The 17,036-nt window shown below is 44.2% G+C and overlaps 2 protein-coding genes across 2 annotated transcripts in view; one reads left to right on the top strand and one right to left on the bottom strand.

The window, feature by feature from the left end:
• Window positions 1-9,945, top strand: part of nop14 (NOP14 nucleolar protein homolog (yeast)) — a 62,943-nt gene extending 52,998 nt beyond the window's left edge. Inside the window, exons 16-19 of the mRNA XM_084324224.1 lie at window positions 3,859-4,006; window positions 6,310-6,431; window positions 8,787-8,942; window positions 9,366-9,945. Coding sequence (XP_084180350.1) covers window positions 3,859-4,006; window positions 6,310-6,431; window positions 8,787-8,942; window positions 9,366-9,468 — 529 coding nt within the window. The 3' untranslated portion in view covers window positions 9,469-9,945. The remainder of the gene's footprint in view (window positions 1-3,858; window positions 4,007-6,309; window positions 6,432-8,786; window positions 8,943-9,365) is intronic.
• Window positions 9,946-13,968: 4,023 nt separating this feature from the next.
• On the bottom strand, window positions 13,969-16,292 carry LOC311237187 (vimentin; the record flags this gene model as incomplete). Its single annotated transcript, XM_084324996.1, has 3 exons — window positions 13,969-14,097; window positions 14,711-15,375; window positions 15,818-16,292. 3 exons carry the CDS (start codon window positions 16,290-16,292, stop codon window positions 13,969-13,971), a joined length of 1,269 nt encoding a protein of 422 aa, XP_084181122.1.
• Window positions 16,293-17,036: the final 744 nt, after the last annotated feature.

The raw sequence follows: 17,036 nt of genomic DNA, 5'->3' as shown, positions 1-17,036 counted from the left end.
ACGTTCTGGAGAAAGCTGCAGAAAGAGATGAAAACATACTTATACATTAGAGTTAGACCATACTTTACTATGAATATGTGAATGAAAAAGTTTAACGTTGCTACACAATGAACAATACATATAGGACTTTGAATGGGCCCTAATAATGGCAATGTAGCAATAGAATTTAAAAAGTTATAGCCCTGCAAAGAAGGGGACTTTCTCCATAGACAAATAGCGCTGGCAATCTATGGTATATCATGAATTTAACCTTAGGCAACCAAAGTGTTAACACAACGCAGCTGTCAACTGTACTTTCATAACGCCATAACGTTATTTCGCTGTACATTAACACAACGCAGCTGTCAACTGTACTTTGTAACGTTATGTTATTTCGGGCATTCATAACGTTATTTCGCGCGACTGTACATTGTAGCCCAGCTGTCAACTGTACATTGTAACGTGCATAATATCCATTCATGTCGATGGACTTACTGGTGAATAGCAGTAGCAGTGATCGCCTGCTGCGTCCATCGCGTATATATATATACACCGTATTAGCGCTTTAATATGGCGTGTTCTGTGATTAATGTGATTGACCAGCGTTAATGTGATTGACCAGCGTTGCGACCAGCGTTGCTAATATGAACCAAAGGCTTTAATATGGCGCGTTCTGGCATCTGTGATTAACCGTGTTGAATGGGGGTCTGAACCAAGCGAGGACCTCATGCGCATGCGCGGCGAGCACCTGGGCGAAGGAAAAGGAAATGCGCATTGCTTACCGGCGAATGGGGAAGAATGCGGAAGCGCTCTTGCACTCTTCGGCTGGGATTAATATAGACGCGGCCGGTCCACCTCGCTTGAAATCGCAATGTATTTCCAATGGACACATTTCTAAATCGTCTCGTTTTTAAAACAAATAAAGCATGAACATTGGCATGGTGTACCTTTCTGTGTGTATTCATCCACAATCTATAGCTCAACATGAAACAATTCGCATATAATCGTAAAATAATTACGTATAATTTTATTTCAACCAAAAATGCTTAAACAATAATGTTGGTGATAGAAGGGAACTCATTTTGTGCAAAAATTGAAAGCTTGCCAATGTTCATGAGGCAGAATTATTACAATAGCCGATAATACATTTTCCCAATGATAAATCCCTATACGGGTGGAGAGCGCGGGAAACTAAAGTGACGTCAGACTCAGACTACACCTCCCAACACACCAGTACGGATGTTTTGTCCAGAGAGACACCGGGATCAGTTCAGCTTGGGTCCGGTCCAGTCCAGTCCACTTCCCGTTATCTACTATCCATATTAACCCAATGATGTGTATATATGACTCCTCACTCGCATCTTAATTGTCTAGATTCCTGCAGGCCTTACAAAGATTGATGCACACCGGCGGCTGCATGCGAAGAGTCTCGTAGCCGTGGTAATTATCACCGTGGTGATACAGTAGGCCTCGGGTGTAGGGAAGGAGAGCGAGATAGACCGCACGGCTGCGTCTGTTGCATTCACAGACCGATTGGACGACTCCTCCACCCCTGGCAAATGAGAGTATCTGAATGTACTGAAACTACTATGAATGTACACACGACTTCCATCTTTACATAATTAGGTTTTAAAAAACGTTGTTCACAACACCCACCGAAAAACTAGTTGAATTTAAGGGAAGAAACAGAAGCTGGGGGTAAAAGTATTAAAATGACATTTAGTCTTACGTCAAAAAGTATTAAAATGACATTTAGTATTACGTCAAAAAGTATTAAAATTACATTTAGTCTTATGCCAAAAACTATTAAAATGACATTTAGTCTTACGTCAAAAACTATTAAAATGACATTTAGTCTTACGTCAAAAACTATTAAAATGACATTTAGTCTTACGTCAAAAACTATTAAAATGTCATTTAGTCTTACGTCAAAAACTATTAAAATTACATTTGGTCTTAGGTCAAAAAGTATTAAAATAACATTTACCGGTAGTCTTATTCACTTACTCACACACTTATTCACATTCATCACATCACTGTTGGAATGGAATCCAAACTCATAGCCAAGCTCAGGGACCTGGGCTTGAACTATGACCTGTGCCATTGGGTCTTGGACTTCCTGACGGGCAGACCCCAGGTGGTGGGAGCTGGCAACTGCACCTCCTCATCCATCACGCTCAACATAGGGGCCCCCCAGGGCTGTGTTCTGAGCCCCCTCCTCTACTCCCTGTGCACACATGACTGCGTAGCACAGCGGAACAACAACACCATCATCAAATTTGCTGATGACACAGTAGTGGTGGGCCTGATCTCTGCCAACGACGAAAGGGCCTACCTGGAAGAGGTAGAGAACCTATCACAGTGGTGTCAGGAGAACTGCCTCTCCCTGAACGTCAGCAAAACAAAAGAGATGATTGTGGACTTCAGGAGGTCGGGGGTCAAGGACTACAGCCCCCTCAGCATCGACGGGGCACCGGTTGAGAGAGTGAACAGTTTCGGGTGCCTCGGAGCCCACATGTCCGAGGACTTGACATGGACCACACACATTGACAGTGTTGTGAAGAAGGCACGACAACGCCTCTGCTTCCTCGGGCGCCTGGGGAGGTTCCGGGTCAGTCAGGGGATCCTTGGGAGCTTCTGCTCGTGTACAGTGGAGAGCGTCCTGACCGGCGGCATCGCCTCCTGGTTTGGGAGTGGCGCTGCATGGGACCGTAGCGGACTGCGGGGAGTGGCACGTTCAGCCGAACGCACAATTGGAGGGGGGCTTCCCACCCTCCAGAACATTTACGGCAGGCGGTGCAGGGGGAAGGCTAGGAGAGTTGTTGAGGACTCGAGCCACCCAAACAACTGCCTCTTTGGGCTGCTGCGGTCGGGCAAGCGATACCGGAGTCTTGGGGCGAGCGCAGAAAGACTCGGAGGAAGCTTCTGTCCCCAGGCCATCAGGCTGCTAAACGAACAATAATCGCTAAACGAACAATGGTCACTGTGCAGCAACCATCAGATGCACACAGCACACACACCCACACGCACACACTCACTCAAACAAGCAACGCGCTGCAGCACCCACTCTCCACACTTTAGATCACACAAACACACTTACACTTTGTATTTGTTGATGGAGGATTTGCACTACAGCTCGTACGCCTACTGTGAATTGTGCCTAGGTTGCACCTCGTCCCATTTCTCCATTTCTGCCTTGCACTATATGGTGTTGTATATTAGTACACTGCACAGTATTGTATATTGTATGGTAACTGCGTCTATTCTGCATCGAACATTGTACATGTGTCTGAGCTGAACACTGTGACCTCTTTTTTTTACTTCTAATTTTACTGTGTTGTTTTATTTCGTACTTATCTTGTCTTGCACAGTCTCTGGAGCGCAACAGTAAGAAGCATTTTGTACAAAAGTATTCTGTACTTCTGTATGACAACTATTAAAGAAACTTGAAACTTGAATCTTGGAACCTATTCTAATGACTGGTTCTCAGGGTTCCTCCAGTTTGCTCTAAACTAGGAAAAACTGCTTTTTCCTTTTTGATGCTTCCAACACCTGGAATACCCTCCAACTGACTCTGAAGTTGGAGGTTTTTGCTTCTCTTGCTGCATTTAAAAGTATAATCTCCGACCACTGTGTCGACTTGTAACTGTCTTAGCTGATTTTTTATTGTTTATTCTTATTTGTTGTGCCTATATGTATGAATCCATTGATAACGGTCTTGTTTTGTAAGCTCATCGTCACTGTGAATCAGGGTAACTCAGTGTCTCACAAGTTTAAATAAAGGTTTGAAATATGAAATTCTCTCTCAAAACAGGAACGTTTTAAATACACCTTAAATCACAGCGTTTTCATTCCCGATCTCCTCTCTCCACCCGACAGGTTGTCTTGTGTCTCCACCTGCTTGGACCTGGTGAAGCGCTGCTGTCTGCTCTACAGAGACCTCACTTCCTTTACACACATCATCCAGCCAATCCGATTACTCCTCTCCAAACATCTTCCTGTCAAAACATACCCGGCGCTCTTACAGGTGGGTGCGAAAGTCTTTCTCCGAGGCTCCGGCGAGTAGGAGCGGTGGCCTGGTATTGGGAGCCTGCATAACGGAACGGGGTTCAGCAGGGATCACTGCACACACACACACACACACACACACACACACACACACCTACACACACACACACACCTACACACACCTACACACACACACACACACACACACACACACACACACACACACACACACACACACACACACACACACACACATCTTTATTTATGTCCACATTAGCTCGACTAATCGATTGAAAGGAGGCGTAGTCGACTGCCAACCTCTTAGTCGAATGCAAAAAATATATATATTATAAAAAAAAAATATCATTCTTTCCAAAAGCAAAGAGGCCTAGAAGCGTGGCTAACGCTAATGGCGCACATACCAGTGAGGCTAACTGCCTAAGAAAACGGGCACAGAGGCACTGAAGGAGGATTTCACACACTAGACATATCAAGATGTATCCATCAGTGGACCAATTGCATGGTTTCACAGAGGACTAGAAGCCTTCCGTCGACTTCTTCAAACATTAAGCACCCCCCACAGCCCAAATGGAATGACCCCCCCCCCCCAAAAGAAAATGTATAATAATTCGACTATCGGCAAATTTCGGCCAATCAAAGTCCACTATACAAATCCTTAGTCGGGGCCAGACCTAGTCCACATAAATACAATGTCTAAAGGACACAAATATTATCAGTGCAATTGGACATTGTGGGTCATTCTGTTACATTCGTGCCCAAATTGGCAACCAAAGTTACACACACACACAGATGATGAACCAGACGAGCAGCATACAGCTCATGGGTACAGATAGCAGCGTCTTCTGTACATTGTGCGGCTGCCAATAATAGTTGACACTGAGCAATATCTTGCTAACTGTTTGGCTCTTCCCTTCGGAAGACCGGCCATCTGACACCCAACTTATGAACATGACCCAGGCTTCCAAATATGAAAACTAAACGTTTACAGTTGTAGCCCAGTTGTGATATGGTATGCTCTTAACACTTTGGGTGCCGGGAAACGCTTAAACACGTCATTCCCGGCCATGCTCAAGTTGCCAAAGGCGCTTTACAGCGTCTTTAATATCAATATTTCAAAAATCTGGGATCGGATTCATATGTCCCCTCCGCTGGCCTGAGATCCACCAGGAGGACCCACTGAGCTCTCTGGCGGTTCAGGAGCGCCATCTGGTGGCCGATCGGCGCAATCGCTTAACAGGAAGTGCCATAGAGGTTGTGCTGGACGGCCGTATTACTTCCGGGCACTTGCTATAGGTCCCGGCATAGCTCGTCACAATACACAGCGATCGATTGCCAATAACTCGATAAACAACATGATTTGGACGTATATACCATTATACAAGCTGGAGATGGACCGGGTAAATCTACATCCCATAATGATAAAATTTCTACTCTACGATGATCGCCCAACGGCACGCGGAGACTGGGGTGAGTTTTAGCGTGTAAAGTTACCGTCTTCGATACTAACTGCTATTATCAACATTTGACCCACATTAGATGATTGGTATAACGCTGCCCACGGAATTATAAACGCCCCCTAGCCCATCCGGTCAACATCAGATGACGTGTAGTAACTTCTAGAAGTACGTCTAGTTGGAATTTTTTATATCGTGCTGATTGCCATAAAACTGTATTGCATCATCAATATAATGTATTTGGGGCTATAGATCACGTTCTGGAGAAAGCTGCAGAAAGAGATGAAAACATACTTATACATTAGACCATACTTTACTATGAATATGTGAATGAAAAAGTTTAACGTTGCTACACAATGAACAATACATATAGGACTTTGAATGGGCCCTAATAATGGCAATGTAGCAATAGAATTTAAAAAGGTATAGCCCTGCAAAGAAGGGGACTTTCTCTATAGACAAATAGAGCCGGCAACCTACGGTTGATAATGAATTTAACCCATGGCAGCCAAAGTGTTAACAGTTGATACTTCAACATTTTGGTTGTAAAGGCTTCTTCTAATCTAGACTGTAGTCAAACGTACAGCCAACTTCTAGAATGAGAACCTCTCTTTTATTCTCATTAACAACAACAACAATTAACACACAGGCAACAGGGAGGAGATGGGAAAAGAAACTCCTCCAACGAAATTGTCTCAGGAACGATTTGAAGCTTTGTATTTTGCCTGTTAGGGCGTGTTAGGGAATCATTTGACATCTCTTATATAATAACACCTTGGCAAAAATGGGGTTTCCATGTCACAGCTGAAAGGAGGAAATAATCATGCTGTTTGTTCACGCCCCCCAGGAGCTCCACGGTGAGATCGAGGCTGCCATCGGCGGTGCCGCCACAACCACCCACAACCCCTTGGTGTTTGACAAGAAGAAACCTATCCCTTTGAAACTGTTCACACCCAAGATTGTTGAAGTGTAAGTGAGAATCCCATGGCGCAAGGTTTTTAATCTAACTTTAAAGGAAGAAATCTGTGTGTGTGTGTGTGTTTTTTACCCAGGGACCGTGCACATTAATGAACATCTTCAGTTTCCACATCAATGTAAATGTGCCAGATTTGAGCTAATGAGCTAGTTTCCATCTGCAGTCCCTGCCTACCATGCATGTCTTTATGGTGTGGGAGGAAACTGGAGTACCCAGAGGAAACCCACGCGAACACAGGGAGAACATGTAAACTCCACACAGAAACCCAGGACCTTCTTGCTGTGAGGCAGCAGTGCTAACCACTCTGCCACCGTGTCCGTCTGTCCTTCATTTATCTCGAGAACCGTTCACCCGATCGACTTCACAATCGGTGGGTGTCTTGCTGAGGACGCAGCGGATTGCAGTATAGGATTTGGTGCCATTTGTCCAGATGCCGCTGTGCTATAACAATGCACTTTATGTTTTGGCCTGTCACTTTTGAACCGTAACAAAATTCTTTCTTCTGTGGATTCTGTGGGTCCAGGCAAATCTATCCACTTAAGCCACACCGATTTGCGTTTTAATTTGGCCAGATGATGGTGATATAACAACGAACTTTACACATATCTCGAGAACTGTTCATCAGATCGACTTCACACTTGGTGGGTTCATTGCGGAGGACGTAAGGGAGTGCAGTGTCGAATGTGGTGCCGTTTGGCCAGATGGTGGTGCTATAACAACAAACTTTACGCAGGCACGCACTCCGAACGGGCACATTTTTAATGCAACAGTACCGCAAGTACATGGGTGATCAGCAGCACTTCCGGGGGTTCTGAAAGGGCACGTTTTGAAGGGCATTGCACTAGTGCTTTAAATCCTGATCAAACTCAATCTGCCCTCAAATATGTCTTTTTGTTCAATGCCATTTATACCTTCTTTGTCTGCTGATTTTAATAAGATAAGATAAGATATTCCTTTATTGATCCCCTTGGGGAAATTCGGGTGTCATAGCAGGAGGGGGGGAGGTACAGGTATGGGCAGGGTAATAGTAGAAAGACATAAATCAAATTTGATATAAGAATATGAGAAAAAACGAACAGTGTAAGCAATATAATTAACTCTGAATATAAAGATATGAGAAAAATAGGTGCTGGTGAGGGTCTGTATGCCCTATCGGTTATAATATATGTTACAATAAATATAGGCAATAAAGAATTAGATTCCTGAATATATACTATGCGTAAAAGTAAATAGTAAACACAAGGTGCAGTATACACAAGGTGCAGTATACACAAGGTGCAGTATACACAAGGTACCCTAACTGTCATGGTATACGTCATACGTTGTAGTCCTTGCATGTTTTGGTGCTTAAGTCAGACACACTTAGTGGTCAGACATTCCTAATAATTCTCGAGTTCTGCAGCTGTTAATAATAATAATAATAATAATTCATTACATTTTATATAGCGCTTTTCTAGACACTCAAAGCGCTCGCCACAATGTAGGGTGGAAATGGCCTCCTTCACCACCACTGGTAGCACCGAACCTTGGGCTACGCAGGCTCAATGGCTGCCATACACTCACTGGCACCAGGCACACAGCACACTACACAGTGGCTGAACGGCTCAGGAGACAGGGACTGATATCAGCCAATTAAGGGGAAGGGATGATTAGGTGGCCTTGATGTCAGTGACCTGATTGGGAATTTGGCCAGGAACGTCGGGGAACCCCCTACTCTTAGGCGATAGGCGTCCTGGGTTCTTTAACAACACCACTTTCCGACAACGGCCTTGACCGGGGCTCGAACCGGTGATCTTCCGATCATGAGTCCGGAGCCCTACTCGTGTAGCCAAGCTGCCGTTAGTTCTCCAGCTGCTGTCCATGGGGGCTCTTCTTGCCTCTCCAGTCGTCCACCACCAGCTCCTTGGTCTGGATGTTGAGTTGGAGGTGGTTGCTGTCGCTCCACCCTGTACAGAGCTCTCCACCAGGGCTCTGTACTCGTCCTCGTTGTCAAAATGCAGGAGTCATCTGAGAACCAATGCCTCATTTGAACTATAGAATGTCTATATTGAGCAATATTCATAGTGTCCACATATTTAATACTGTAAACCTTGGGATCTCTCCTTTTCATTTGAAATCATGCACTGTAGATAGAGTACACAAAGCCTGGATAGGACGATCGTGTTATAAACGTTATCCTGACTACAAGATCTGATGGTGTTGACGAGTGTCAAATACAGCTGGAGCACATTGAGCACATGTGAGCTTAGTGACTCGTTGACCATCACCACGTCAAGGTGTCTGTGTGAAGGACGTGTGTCGGGACAACGTGGGAGTCCTGTTGACCTGTCCCTCTCTTTGGCCTCCAGGTTGGACTATGGGAAGAAGCGAGGGAACACCAAGGAGGAGAGGGAGAAGGAGCGACTGCAGCACAAGTACAAGAAGGAGTTCAAGGGTGCTCTGAGAGAGATCAGGAAGGACACTCGCTTCCTCGCCCGGGAGAAGCTCAGCGAGGTCATGAGCAGGTGTGTAATGACGTCCAATGACAAATATTGAAGGGAGGCAAAGAGCTAGATTAGATTTAGTATCGATATTATTATTATTATTATTATTATTATTATTATTATTATTATTATTATTATTATTATTATTATTATTATTATTATTATTATTATTATTATTATAACAATGTGTTTGTTCATATTTTAATCCATTATTTGTTTGTCTACTTTCTTTCTAACATATTCACATTTTATGAGACATTTTCTGTCTTTTAGACAGTTTTCTAACATTCTAACACATTTCACAAGAAAATGGTCTAAGCTTGCATTAGACCATTTTCTATGATACAACTCATTTCTTCTCAGCATTGTACCAATTTCTAACAGTCTATTTTTCAAACACACACCCACGCATTGTATAACCGCTCGTCTTTGTTTGTGTATCAGGGATGCGGAGAGGAAGAAGAAGGTGAAGGAGCTGTTTGGCAGCCTGGCCACTCAGGAAGGAGAATGGAAGGCCTTGAAGAGGAGGAAGGGGAAGGGGAAGTAAAACACCCACTCCCATCTTTTTCTTCTCTTCTATCCATCATTCATTCACTTGTCAAGTGGACGCGTCCCACTTTGCTGTGGACTAAACAGACTATGGCCTTTGCAGGGCTGAAGCGTGGTCGCCCAATGTACTTTTTTTGGTGTCTGCAACTGTGTTCTTTGTCATTTTTTTTCTTATTTTTTTTCTTCTTTATTATATATAATGGTTCAGGACAAATACAATTTCCTTGGTACAACATACAGTACATTACATATTCTTCAATTGCAAATAGTTTCAATTGTTCATCCGACGGTGAGGTTGGTGGGCTGTGGGAAGGAACTGCAGTGAATTTTGTTCATGACAACTTGTCAATAAAATTTCAGTTTTTCTTCAAACATCACTGATTTGAATGCTTGAATCAGTTTGTCACTGCAGTACCCATGAGATGACGACCATGTGAAATTAATATTTGTATTTGAGATCATAAAAGTATTATCTTTTCACAATTGTTGTTTCTTTTTATTTTCTATCAACATTGTATGCATGTTTTTAGCGGGAAATATGTAGCATATGAAGTGATGAAGACTTTGGAAAATGTACACATGATAGCAAAATCTCTGGTATCTTGGTAGTTTGCGTCCCATAGATATCTAGGCCAGTGGTTCTCAACCCATTTAATGCACTGACATCCTATTATCTTGTAAATATCACAAATTATAGAGTGAGAATACAAGACGTGAACATATAAGCATCTGTCGATTAATGAGCTAAATGTTAACTTTTAGAAAAAACTATCAAAGGCAGATTTTATTGTTTTTGTGAGGTTTATATATTTTTAGTTTGATACTGATTTTCATAACATTTGAGCTAAACGTTGAGGCCCATTGATTGAGAATAGAGCCCCACCGATACTGGATTGTTGGGGTCTATATACAGATATATTTGGAGTAAAAAATAAATGTCAATGTATATTGGCCCATATTTGCACACATTGTTAACATGGATCCCTCAAATTTGGTCATCAATGAGTTGTGACAAAGATATGAACTAGAGGCTGGATACTTTAGTTGAAGACCTAATTCTGCATAGGAGTAGCATACATGTATATTTTTAAATGTTCAATAGTTTCTTACCGGGTGCAAGATCCGCTCTTATGTATTATATAGAAATATAATTATACTAGAAATAACCAGCACTCATGGAACTGTCCGTTAGGTATGCTTATTTAGTACAGACAACCTATACATTTCAGCTATAAGCCTTCCTCAGCGTTATACTGGACCACAGTGGAAGAGCCTCAAAGTCCACAGGTTAATCACCTTAAACAGTCCTTATAGATAAGATAAATATAGATAAACACCTTTAGATATGTACAATGAATGGACAATGTTCTACCTTAATAAACATACATATAGATCTGTACCATCTCGACAAAGGATACAGTTTGAGAGAAATATATGAATAACAACCTAATCTCATTAGAGATTGTCATAATATGTCACAGATTTGTGTATCAATAGAAACATACATTTTAATTTAGAAAATTACAGAAAATATTTTATAAATATATAAACAAACCAAAAAGTTCGGAAATGTTATTTTGGACGATTATTCCTCCCCTTTAATAATAATAATAATAATTGCGCTCGCCACTAACGCAGGAGATGCTGGTATCGAGCCCAGCTCTCGGCGTTGCTACCGGCTTGGCCGGCCGTCATACTAACACAATTGGCAGTGTTAGAGGGGTGGGAAAGCCGGTGGGTGGGGATTGGACGTTGTGGACAGCGACTCCTACAGGCCGGTTGGGGCGGAAACAGGAAGTATCGGGGGCAGCGTGAGCCTCCCATGCGTTACTCCTCACCACAGAGTTCGAGCTGCTGCGGTGAAAAGATGCGACAGGTTGCCTCCTCGTGTACCGGAGGGGACATGTGATGCAAGGCTTCTATCCTCACTACAGCCGACCAGTGGGAGGCATAGTCTAGCAACGTTCAAGACAGGGGAGGGAAGAATTGGAAATACAAAATTGGGATGGGAGAAAAAATTTAAAAATGGGGAGAAAAAGTGGATAAAAAAATATATATAATAATAATTGGTATTGTATTTTATATCGTTGCAAAGCCTGATTAGTCACCTTTACAACAAGGTACAAGTTATAAGGAGCATTCATGGAATGAACAACACCGCTAACCGTGTGGGCAGCGGCTCAAAGAAATGTGCCAAAATCCCCTGCAATATTCTTCTGTTGGTATTCACTCGTTTTGAGTTGCTTGGTGGATATATAATCGACAGAAAAAAGAATTCTGAACTTTTTTTGAGGAGTTTATATTATATCTCCACACTCCTCATTCCCAATCAGATCAATAAGCACAAAGGTAAAACAATTGCATATTAAAGTGACAAAATACTAAACCTTTCTCAGAGAGGAGAACCTCTCCTACCTTAGTGTCAAATACACTGGCAAGAAACCATCAAAAGTACTGAAGTATATAATATCTAGAATGCACAGGCGTGTAAAAAGTACCCAGAAATTATACTTAAGTGAAAGTATGGGTACCGTCTCAAAATCTTACTCAAGTAAAAGTCTGAGTATCTGGCTAAAAACACACTTGAGTAAAAGTAGTTCCTACTTTTAAATGTACTTAAGTACTAAAAAGTCAAAGTAAAAACGTTATCTATTCTTCTGATAGCAGGTGTTTAATCAAAGATCTCTGCTTTCTAGTCTTGCACAAGGACCAATCAGCATGGGTATGGGCGGGTTCATTTTCCATTGATGGGGATTTGATTGGCTGTTTTTAAATAAAGTGCGGCCGCAGGATTAATAACGTTAACGTTAGTTCGGCCAGAGAAACAAATATACTAATTAAAATTGTTGGACCTGCGAGATTTGAACTTTGTAGGTCTGCATTTTAAACGTAAGGAGTAAAAAGTATGTTTTTTTTCTCTGAAATGTAATTGAGTAAAAGTACAAGTATACAAACCTAATAATACTTGAGTGAAGTACAAATCCCCCAAAACAGTACTTAATTTTAAGTATTGTAACGAAGTACATTTACTCAAGTACTTTACACCCCTGAGAATGCATACAAGCCCATAGCGATGGTACAGATGTACATGTATATATGTTTATCAATTTAGGTTAGAAGAACATTGTACATATCTGAAGGTGTGCCTATGTGAACTGTTTAAAGCAGCGGTTCTCAAACTACGGGTCGCAACCCAAAGTGGGGTCGTGGGTAGGTGGGTAAATTATCTATACTTTTTTATGTTCTGGCAACCTATTTTGGATAAATATGCCTCGCCGTTTTATAGATGTGTATTGATAACAGTGCTGTAATAAAATGTTCTAATAAATATGCATGATCAAGTTCAACAACGTCTGCTTTTGTTTTGATATTCCTTAATTCCACGTTAAAATTACGCGGTTTGGGGCCCCCAATTTTTTTTTTTAAATAAAATGGGGTTGTGGTATAAAAAAGTTTGAGAACCCCTGGTTTAAAGTGATTAACAGACTTCCGGTATAACACTGAGGAAGGCTTATAGCTGAAATGTGTACATTGTCTGTACTAAATGAGCATACCTAAAGGACAGTTCCGTGAGTGCTGGTTATTTCTATAACTATATAAGTAGCATAAATTGGGCATGGGCTGGTTCCAATGGGCCCATCTTCATTCAGATATCTTTAGGCGAGGCTATAAAGCTCAAGGAACCCCTTTGGGTTTGGCTGCTTTTTTTCTATTATGTCGTGCTCAGGTTGGGATTCCCTTTCTCAATCCCAACCTGAGCATGACATAAGAGCAAAATGTCCACCGTGTGAATATGGTCAATGGTAATTTTCCTCCCCCATCAGAATTTAGCTTGACTTTGGAGCTAAATCAACCCCCTTTGCTCGTGAGATAGCATGACATCGCTGGTATCTGTGGATCCTAGATCTCTATTTTCAACTTTCAGATGATACCACTACACTGATCTAGACAAATGACTGATCTGGACAATGCCTCAAGCGATGTGATAATACATTATTCTGGCAAACAAACGGCAGCAGAGTGTATGCATTCACATCAAGCTTTATTGAGTAGCAATTGGTAAACATTTATGTAAACGGTCATCAGTTCTTGTTACATAAAACCTTGGGGGGGCGGGGGGGGGGGGGGGTTCAGGGCGGTGAGGGAGGTTGGCGTTCATGGTTTTGTCTCGAGGAGTCGCTACCCATCGTGAGCAGGACGGGGTCGGCTCATGGTGAAGGGGGTGGTGTTATCTGGGAGTTGGATCAACGGGGGGAGAGGGAGGCGAGGAGTGATAAAGCGTAGGGGTGATGAGAGGACAGGGTTGGGAGGGGTGGAGGGAGGGAGGTAGGAAGGGTAGGGTAGTGTAGGTGGGGAAAGAGGAACACTAGCACAGTGGTAGGGAGAAAGGGGAGGAAGGGTTGGACCAAGGAGAAGGCAGTGGAACGGGAGAGGGTGGGGGAGTAGAGGATGGGCTACAGGACAGAGACAGGGTGGAGGAACTTGGGGGGTGGGGGGGTTAGAGGTGGTGGAGATAAGGAGGGGTGGATGGGTTGGAGTGATGTGTGGAGGTGGTGGGTGCGGACGGTCCGGTGAAGGTGTGGATCTCTCCGCTCTCGGGGACGCCGGCGGCCCACGGTGACTGCTGCTGCACAGGAGACACACAGAGACATTCAGTTAACCCTTTCACTAACCACACTGCCAAAGGGTTAACCCTTTCACTGCGACAATACAGAAGGGTTAACCCTTTCACTGCCACACGACAAAGGGTTAACCCTTTCACCACCCCACTAGGTTAGTGTGGTAGTGAAAGGGTTCAAATTCCCTTGAAGTTTGTGTTTTGCAAAGTCACTACATGGCTGGTATTGTCTGGTCAGCATTGGATTGTAATGGAAAGCAAACAGCCTCACCTTTGGATCAGACGCTCTCCTCGGGCCTGGAATGATATTTAGGCATCTGCAATAGAAGAAAAACATTTTAAACTCTTGTGTCATACCAGTGTGTCTACTTTGAAAAAAAGCTATTTGAGTCTAATATATATATATATAAATGGTTGCTATTCAAGTCAGTCCAGAAGGCCACATTGTATTTGAAAAAGATTACAACTTTTTTCCTCTTTGTTATTTAAAATAAGCTGCAAAAAGGCATTCCAAGATATCACCTGCCCTTCTTTATTCTAACATGCAGTACCTGTAATTCGTCACCAGGGGTGCAGCTACTCTACCGACCACTTCTCTTCACTTCTTACATCACTCACCTACAACTGGTTCTCCGGAAATGCCGAGCCTCATCTCCTCTCCTTCCAGCAGCTTCCTGTAGGTGGCGATCTCAGTGTCCAGCTTCAGCTTGATGTGCAGCAGCTCCTGGTAGTCGTGCAGGTACTTGGTCATCTCCAGCTTGGTCTCACAGAGCTGCGCCTCCAGCTGGGCGATGATGCTCTCCAGGCCCCCCACCTTCTCCATGTGAGTCATCTCCATGTCCTCCAGCTGTTGCTCCAGAGCCGCGTTGCGAGCCCTCAGGCCGTCGATCTGGTTCTGCAGATCCGTCACCTGGTTGCTGAAGCTGGTGATCTCCTCCTTCATGCCCTTCATCTGGTCCTCGTGCTTGCCGGCGTGCTCCTTGAGGGTGTCGAACTTGCCCTTGTACCATTTCTCGGCCTCCTGGACGTTGCGGGCGGCCACGGCTTCGATTTCCAGACGCATGTTGCGCAGGTAGGCGGCGAGGTCGGGACGATCGCCGTCCAGCTCGGCGGTGATCTTGGAGTCCTCGATTTGCCTCATGAGGTCGGCCACCTCTTCGTCGTGCAGCTTCTTGAGGAACTCGATTTCGGCGACCAGCTGCTCAACGCGCCTCTCCAGCTCGGCCTTCTGCAGTGTGGCGTTGTCCACGTCCTGACGGAACTCCCTCAGGATCATCTCTGCCTCCTCTGGAGCGGGGAAGAAGAGGAAACAACGAAGGAAGAAGAGATGGTTTATTTGTTTATTTAAACGGATCCCCATTAGCTGACGCCTTAGCGGCAGCTAGTCTTCCTGGGGTCCAACAACAACATACATACACAAGATAACATACACGATAGAACAACATAGGGTTGAGGAAGGATTGGTTAGAACGCATAGCAGCAATGAGATTTTAGTTCATGTTATATTGTGCTAAATGGAAATAATAGAGTAGTAGCTTGTTATCCTGTTTACTGAGTTCCCCCTCTTATCCCCTTATGGAAAAATCCAACATGCTGACTGTTGTATAATGTGTATAATCACCACATTTCCCTTTTTCCATCTAATAAAAGAGTATGGTTACTATGTAATGAAATAGCAGACATGCTTTGACATGAATCAAGTGGCCCCCGTTTGGGCTTCTCTCTCTACCTTTGAGTGCCAGCTCTTCCTCCAGCTTGAGTCTCCACACTTCGACCTCCTCCTCGATATATCCCCTCTCGATGTCAGCGGTTCCCTTCTCGTTGGTGAGGGACTCGATCAGCTCCCGCATCTCCTTGAACTTCAGCTCGTACTCCTCGCCGATGCCGGTGGGGCCTCCCTTGTAGCGGGCCTGCAGGGCGGCGAGCTCGGCCTGGAGAGCAGTGTTCCTCTGCTCGAGGCACTGCACCTTCTCGATGTATCCCGCAAAGCGGACGTTCAGCACCTGCATCTCTTCCTTCTCGTTGGCGTGCTGCTCGTGGATCTCTGTGCCGACCTCAACGGCGGTACCCTGGAAACCAGCACGGCCCCGGCGCTCGTTGTACGAGGATCCACGGCACCGTGACGGGGACGGGCTCTGGACCCTCATCCTGCTGTTGGAGCTGCTCACCTGCAGGCTCTTCTGGGTATAAGATGCTCCTCGCATTGTGTTTTGTGTTGGGTTTGTTTGTTTCCAATGAGAGAAGGATAGTTCCAGTACTTGGGGGTGGCCTGCTCGTCCTGCTGCTTCTCTCTCTTGTTTCCCCTTTGCTTGGGCCGCTTGCAACTGATGCTCTCTCAGACCGGGCCCAGGGTTTTTATGGTGCCGCAAAGAATGTCTCGGACAGCCTTGAAACTCTCACAGGGTTTTGACATGTTTTAAATGCGGATCATGACAATCTTCCAGAGAGAACTGCACCGACAGGTCATTCTTCATTAGCTATTGGTTATGCATTGTCAGTGCCGTCCACTCCCTGGCCCTTCCACCAAGGTGTGAAATAGTGATCAGAGCATGTAGGCGTGCTATTTTTTCCACTCGTTGCTCACTCGGGCGGTTGCGAGGAGGGCCTTGTGAGGGAGAGAGAGGGCACCGAACCCACGGGGGGAAACATAGACGTTGTGCTTTGCCAACAGGTTTTCCTGTACGACTTTCCGATGCAGACTCCATCTCCCCCCCCCTCCATGGCACATCAATCAAGAGGACACTAGGTGGAACATTCTGTAGATATTATCCTCGTCCTAAAGAGATCCTTCAAGGGGATTATGTTAAGTGTGATAAGGGAGTAGGTAGATGCTACCACAGTCTTTATGAGGTGCTGCTACTGGCACCGAGATTCAAATAAGTAGGAATGCCACTCACTCAATGTAGCTCCATTTAGGTTATTTTAATCACCAGCGTTTCAGTGTGCGG

The sequence above is a fragment of the Notolepis coatsorum genome (assembly GCF_963971535.1).
Source record: "Notolepis coatsorum genome assembly, chromosome: 11".
NCBI lineage: Eukaryota > Metazoa > Chordata > Actinopteri > Aulopiformes > Paralepididae > Notolepis > Notolepis coatsorum.
The sequence above is the reverse complement of the archived record's forward strand: the minus strand, read 5'-3'. Positions and strand labels throughout refer to the sequence as shown.